Source organism: Triticum aestivum, chromosome 4B (genome assembly GCF_018294505.1).
Source record: "Triticum aestivum cultivar Chinese Spring chromosome 4B, IWGSC CS RefSeq v2.1, whole genome shotgun sequence".
Classification (NCBI taxonomy): Eukaryota; Viridiplantae; Streptophyta; class Magnoliopsida; order Poales; family Poaceae; genus Triticum; species Triticum aestivum.
In genome coordinates, this window is record NC_057804.1 from 40,122,276 (window position 1) to 40,129,596 (window position 7,321).

The 7,321-nt window shown below is 50.4% G+C and overlaps 1 protein-coding gene across 1 annotated transcript; it reads left to right on the forward strand.

The window, feature by feature from the left end:
* The first annotated feature begins 998 nt into the window (after nucleotides 1-998).
* LOC123094358 (uncharacterized) lies at nucleotides 999-1,605 on the forward strand. The gene has a single exon (XM_044516382.1). It carries the CDS (start codon nucleotides 1,106-1,108, stop codon nucleotides 1,535-1,537), a length of 432 nt encoding a protein of 143 aa, XP_044372317.1. The 5' UTR covers nucleotides 999-1,105; the 3' UTR covers nucleotides 1,538-1,605.
* Nucleotides 1,606-7,321: the final 5,716 nt, after the last annotated feature.

Here is a 7,321-nt window from a genome sequence, read left to right on the forward strand (position 1 = left end):
CCCCGACAAAGTATTTAGAAATTGAGGCGCAAAGTTATCTCTACCCGTCTCCGATAGAGCGATAAAATCTAAACGATGCTCGACAGACGCCTCAGCAAGAAACCTTCTTTTAGCCAAGTTCTTTAGACCTCTGCTATTCCAAAAGATTCCTTTCATAGTTCATCATGGAATTTTTTTGCCGTACGAATCCTAGCACTCCTACGGACTGCGGACACCGGGTACACCTTCCGTTTCCACTTGCGCTTGGGGACAGTTTGATGCTGCAGCTGGTCCTCACAACCAGTCTCAGAGGGGCTAGCCAAAACTATCTTGGTAGAATCATCCTCTACATCCGCCTCAGTAATAGGTTGCATAAGATCCGCACAAAAATTGTCGAGCACCCTGACCCCGAGCGCATCAACCTCAGAATCACTCATGGGTTTAACAGCCGCAATATTACGAATCATCTCTAAGGCTCGCTCAGCCTCTAGATCCAGAAGATCATTAACAGAATTAGAGATTTCAGTGTCATTACTACCCAGCAAAACTCCTAATTGATTTGCATTTTCAACAATCTCATCATTCACTTTTACAGCTCAGCGAATCCTTGATACTCCTATACTACTACTGTAGACTGTACAAGTAGTATATTCCTCGCACAAAAGGTCCACGTGTTACGTACAAAACACGGGCCGACAGGCACTGCATGCATGTTTGTCATGCCAGAGCCAGACACGGCCGGCCGGAGGAGACACGCGCTGTTTCTCCGTTTCAACTTCAAACTTTGCTGCTCTAGGCTGAAGAATCAAGATGATACTACTAACTACTCTGATGTGGAGTGTATTCTTCACCCGCAAGGTCTCGTCACATGCTCCGTGAAAACTGTGTACGTGGGGCGCCTTCCTCGCCATTGCCTAGTCATTTCGGTCTATCTTCTCCACGTACACGTACGTTCGAAGACCCTCTATAAGTAGGTCCTGTTTGCCTGTGCATCTCTGCATTGCAGTAACAGTTCTATTCCTAGTCTTGTCACTCCTGTGGTAAAAGAGCCAGTGTTCAGAGTAGTATCTTCGATACAAAGCTCACCTAGCTACGTAACTAGTGCCTAGCAGAAACCCTCACGAAAATGGCACGGTGCTCGCGCGCTTGGCTCACACTGATTCTTCTCGCTTGTGCCCTTGTGCAGAGCTCTTACGGCTCGAGACCATCTCCAATGGGGTTGCAGAAGCCCGGGGTCGTGTCTCCGACGATGGTTCACGGCGCCGCTGAGCCACGCCCCCACGACGACGGGGCGACCATAGTCCCGCCCTCCACGGAGGAGGGTGCGACCGGTCATGGTGGTGTTGTAGCAACTTCGGCGCTGACGGGCGGTGGTGTTGTGTCGTCGGAGCAGAGGAAGGGTACAGACGTGCCGGTGCTGCAGCAGGCGCTGGGAAGGATGCTGGGCTCGAAGATGGCGCGCCGGGTCCTGGGAGGGGAGGCGGAGGACTCGGCGGCGGGGCCGTCGTGCCACTCCAACAACGCGCACATCACCTGTGCCCCGCCGGCGCAGCACTGACCGGTGTGCTTCTTGCAGTGGTCTGGGAGCTAGCTAGTCCAGCTGATTCGTTCATCCCTTGTTGACGCTTTCCTGTAAATTAACAGTAGCTCTTTCGAACTCGTTCTTCCAGAAAATCTGAACCTTTCGTTATATATGATTACTAGTACGTACTCCTACTCCATCCGAAGATCGCCCGCCAAGACTTGATCCCATTTGAGCCTCAAGTATTTATAACTCGCAAAGGTGGTCGATCCTCATGCAGATGCATGGAGAACGCACGTACTCCCTCCGTCACTTTCCATGATTGTGTGTGACGACTGACGACTGACGAGAGACTCAGAGTGCGGGCGTGATGCAATCTGAGCATACCTTCCACGACGGCCGAGTCCAAACTTCAGTCGCACGAATGCGCGCACGCGTGCCTGTGGGTAGATGAAAGCGGACGTGATGCCAGGCAGAGTCCAAACCTACGTACGGAGGAATTCTGAAAGAACAAACGGCCGACAAATCCGCAAGTTTGACGATATGGAAAGTAATTAAACATGTCTGCTGTCTATCTTGAACTCTTGATTTTGTCTTTGCTTTCCAGTGTCTCAGTGCGTGGATGTGAATAGCGCGAAAAGGCTCCTTCCTTTCGTACGCTTACCATTCGAAAACCATCACACCCAAACCTAAGTTATCTTTTTTTTAACACAATTACAATTGCATATGCTCACATATAATCATCTCTATGAACACGAGCACACACACTCTATCACTATGAGCATATCCAGGCCGGCACGGGCGAAGCCTGGCCCGCGGCGGCGGCGGGGACTCCTTCCCTCCTAGCGCGGCGGTGGCGGCGCGGGTCGCCCCTGCGGGCAGTAGGGCTGCAAACGAGTTGAGTTCGAGCGAGTTGGACTTGGCTCAGCTCAACTCTTATTATAATTCGAGCGAGCTCAAATTGAGTGAAGCTCAAGATTGAGCTGTAGAACAGGACTCGTGCTTAGCTTGTAACGATCTCGAGTCGATCTCGAGCTAGTTTCGAGCTAAATGAGACGACACATTTTTTAAAGTCTATGACTATTATTCCCACTAGATAAGGTAAAACTTGTCGTAGAAACATTAAAATATTTATCCCAATCAAAACGATGATAATATAAATTTCTTAGAATGACTTATTCTCTCTGTTTAACACATGGCTGACCACGTACCATAATATGGCCTAAATTTTCCCTACAATTAATTAAGCTTCCATGTTTGCTTGTAAATAAAATGGAGAAAAATCCTGGGCGATATATATAGTAATAAATTATCCTATCTAATTTAATATATGACATGATCATTTAACATAATTATATTATGCCGAACCATCAAGCTAAAATCGAGCAAACTAGTATTGACTCAAGATCAACTCCTTTCTCAACCGAGCTAAAGAAAGTGTTCATACCCAGCTCATTTTTTTGAGTCGATCTCGAGTCGAGCCAAAAAACGAGTCGATCTCGAGCGGCTCACGAGCCTCGAGCTTTTCTTGCAGCCCTAGCCGGCAGGGGCCCTACTGCGGGCGGGCGCAGTGGCGGGCCTGCGCGGGCTGGCGCTAGTGGTGCGGTCTCTCGTCGGAGCCGCGGTGGTTGCTCGGCGTCTGCGACGGACGCGCGGTGGTGGCTGCTCGTGTGCGGACCCGATCTGGGTCTGGGCGGGCCTGCAGCCGACGCGCGATTCTGGCGGCTGCCTCGGAGCTCGCTCGGCGAGTAGAGGCGTGGTGATGGCAGTGGTGCTCGGCGGTGGGCGCAGGTGGTGGCCGCGGATTTGGCTCTGGCCGGTCCGGCGGCGCGGGCCGTAGGGGCCACCGGTGTGCAGGCGTTTGGGCAATGGTGGAGGAGGGACCAGCGGCCGACGTGGCGGCTCTTGGGCTCTGGGGCGGCGGCCCCGGGTGAGGTGGTGGCGGCTTCGGCCAGGAGGTAGTGCGAGTCTGGTCGCGGTGGATCGTGGGATCCCGTGGCCAGAGTGAGGTCGGCCTCGGCAGGGGTGGTGGTTAGTGGGCGGCAGTCGGTGGTGGCAGGTGGGCGGCACATCTCCGGGAGAAATCCTTGCTCTCATCTTCATCGGAGCCGACGACGGCGGCGCCGGCGGGTGCCGCAATCTTTCTTGGAAGCGTCGTCGTGGAGGTGCTCCTTCTCCCCATGGCTTGGGCTCCGGAAGGAAACTTCAGATCCGCTGGATCGGGTGATGGAGGCGTCTTCGCGTCTTTCTCCTCCTTGGGGGCATTGTCTCGGAGCCGGCAACGATTGAGAGACTGGAGGATGATGGCATCTTCGTCGTCGATGGTGGCATCTTCGCCGCGTGGTTTGCTGAGGCGGGGCGCTGGTTTCTGTTTGGCAACGATGATGGCATCGAGAAGAGCTTGGGTCGGCGTGGTCTTCTGTAGTCGGTTCTTCCTGGCGTGTCCGAGGTGTTGGAAATATGCCCTAGAGGCAATAATAAAAGGATTATTATTATATTTCCTCGTTCATGATAATTGTCTTTTATTCATGCTATAATTGTATTATCCGGAAATCGTAATACACGTGTGAATACATAGACAACAATGCGTCCCTAGTAAGCCTCTAGTTGACTAGCTCGTTGGTCAACAGATAGTCATGGTTTCCTGACTATGGACATTAGATGTCGTTGACAACGGGATCACATCATTAGGAGAATGATGTGATGGACAAGACCCAATCCTAAGCAAGCACAAGATCGTGTAGTTCGTTTTGCTAGAGCTTTTCTAATGTCAAATATCTTTTCCTTAGACCATGAGATCGTGTAACTCCCGGATACCGTATGAGTGCTTTGGGTGTACCAAACGCCACAACGTAACTGGGTGACTATAAAGGTGCACTACAGGTATCTCCGAAAGTGTCTGTTGGGTTGACACAGATCGAGACTGGGATTTGTCACTCCGTATAAACGGAGAGGTATCATTGGGCCCACTCGATAGTGCATCATCATAATGAGCTCAAAGTGACCAAGTGTCTGGTCACGGGATCATGCATTACGGTACGAGTAAAGTGACTTGCCGGTAACGAGATTGAACCAGGTATTGGGATACCGACGATCGAATCTTGGGCAAGTAACATACCGTCTGACAAAGGGAATTGTATACGGGGTTGCTTGAATCCTCGACATCGTGGTTCATCCGATGAGATCATCGAGGAGTATGTGGGAGCCAACATGGATATCCAGATCTTGCTGTTGGTTATTGACCGGAGAGCCATCTCGGTCATGTTTGCATATCTCCCGAACCCGTAGGGTCTACACACTTAAGGTTCGGTGACGCTAGGGTTGTATGAATATGAGTATGCAGCAAACCTAATGTTGTCCGGAGTCCCGGATGAGATCCCGGACGTCACGAGGAGTTCCGGAATGGTCCGGAGGTAAAGAATTATATATAGGAAGTGCTGTTTCGGCCATCGGGAAAGTTTCGGGGTCACCCGGTATTGTACCGGGACCACCGGAAGGGTCCCGGGGGTCCACCGGGTGGGGCCACCTATCCCAGAGGGCTCTGTGGGCTGAAGTGGGAGGGGAACCAGCCCCTAGTGGGCTGGTGCGCCCCCCCTTGGCCCCCCCCTGCGCCTAGGGTTGGAAACCCTAGGTGGAGGGGGGGGGGGGGCGCACCACTTGCCTTGGGGGCACTCCAACCCCCCTGGCCGCCGGTCCCCTTGGGAGATTGCATCTCCCAGGGCTGGCGCCCCCCTGGGGGCCTATATAAAGGAGGGCAAGGGGGAGGGCAGCCGCACCCTGTGTCTTGGCGCCTCCCTCCCCTGCTACACCTCGTCCTCCTCCTGCAGCAGCTTGGTGAAGCCCTGTCGGAGTTCTGCTGCATCCACCACTACGCCGTTGTGCTACTGGATCATCATCAACCTCTCCTTCCCCCTTGCTAGATCAAGAAGGAGGAGACGTCATCCGCTCCGTACGTGTGTTGAACGCGGAGGTGCTGTCCGTTCGGCACTTGGTCATCGGTGATTTGGATCACGGCGAGTACGACTCCATCATCACCATTCTCTTGAACGCGTCCGCACACGATCTACAAGTGGTATGCATATGCAATCTCTCTCCCATGACTCGTTGCTTAGATGAACTCATAGATGGATCTTGGTGAAACCATAGGAAAAATTTTAATTTTCTGCAACGTTCCCCAACAGTGGCATCATGAGCTAGGTCTATGCGTAGTTCTCTATTGCACGAGTAGAACACAATTTTGTTGTGGGTGTAGATCTTGTCAACTTGCTTGCCGCTACTAGTCTTTTCTTGCTTCAGCGGTATTGTGGGATGAAGCGGCCCGGACCGACCTTACACGTACGCTTACGTGAGACGGGTTCCACCGACTGACATGCACTAGTTGCATAAGGTGGCTAGCGGGTGTCTGTCTCTCCTACTTTAGTTGGAGCGGATTAGATGAAAAGGGTCCTTATGAAGGGTAAATAGAAGTTGACAATATCACGTTGTGGTTATTCGTAGGTAAGAAAACGTTCTTGCTAGAACCCAATTGCAGCCACGTAAAAGATGCAACAGCAATTAGAGGACGTCTAACTTGTTTTTGTAGCAATTGTCATGTGATGTGATATGGCCAGAAGTTGTGATGAATGATGAATGATATATTGTGATGTATGAGATCATGTTCTTGTAATAGGAATCACGACTTGCATGTCGATGAGTATGACAACCGGCAGGAGCCATAGGAGTTGTCTTTATTTTTGTATGACCTGCGTGTCATTGAAGAACGCCATGTAAATTACTTTACGTTATTGCTAAACGCGTTAGCCATAGAAGTAGAAGTAGTCGTTGGCGTGACAACTTCATGAAGACACGATGATGGAGATCATGATGATGGAGATCATGGTGTCATGCCGGTGACGAAGATGATCATGGAGCCCCAAAGATGGAGATCAAAGGAGCTATATGATATTGGCCATATGATGTCACTATTATATAATTTCATGTGATGTTTATTATGTTTATGCATCTTGTTTACTTAGAACGACGGTAGTAAATAAGATGATCCCTTATAATAATTTCAAGAAAGTGTTCCCCATAACTGTGCGTCGTTGCTAAAGTTCGTCGTTTCGAAGCACCACGTGATGATCGGGTGTGATAGATCCTTACGTTCACATACAACGGGTGTAAGACAGTTTTACACATGCATAAACACTTAGGGTTAACTTGACGAGCCTAGCATGTACAGACATGGCCTCGGAACACAAGAGACCAAAAGGTCGAACATGAGTCGTATGGAAGATACGATCAACATGGAGATGTTCACCGATGATGACTAGTCCGTCTCACGTGATGATCGGACACGGCCTAGTCGACTCGGATCGTGTAACACTTAGATGACTAGAGGGATGTCTAATCTGAGTGGGAGTTCATTAAATACTTTGATTAGCTAAACTTAATTATCATGAACTTAGTCTAAAGTCTTTGCAAAATATGTCTTGTAGATCAAATGGCCAACGCTCATGTCAACATGAACTTCAACATGTTCCTAGAGAAAACCAAGCTGAAAGATGATGGCAGCAACTATTCGGACTGGGTCCGGAACCTGAGGATCATCCTCATTGCAGCCAAGAAAGATTATGTTCTAGATGCACCGCTAGGTGAAGCACCCATCCCAGAGAACCAAGACGTTATGAACACTTGGCAATCACGTGCTGATGATTACTCCCTCGTTCAGTGCGGCATGCTTTACAGCTTAGAACCGGATCTCCAAAAGCGTTTTGAGCGACACGGAGCATATGAGATGTTCGAGGAGCTGAAAATGGTTTTCCAAGCTCATGACCGGGT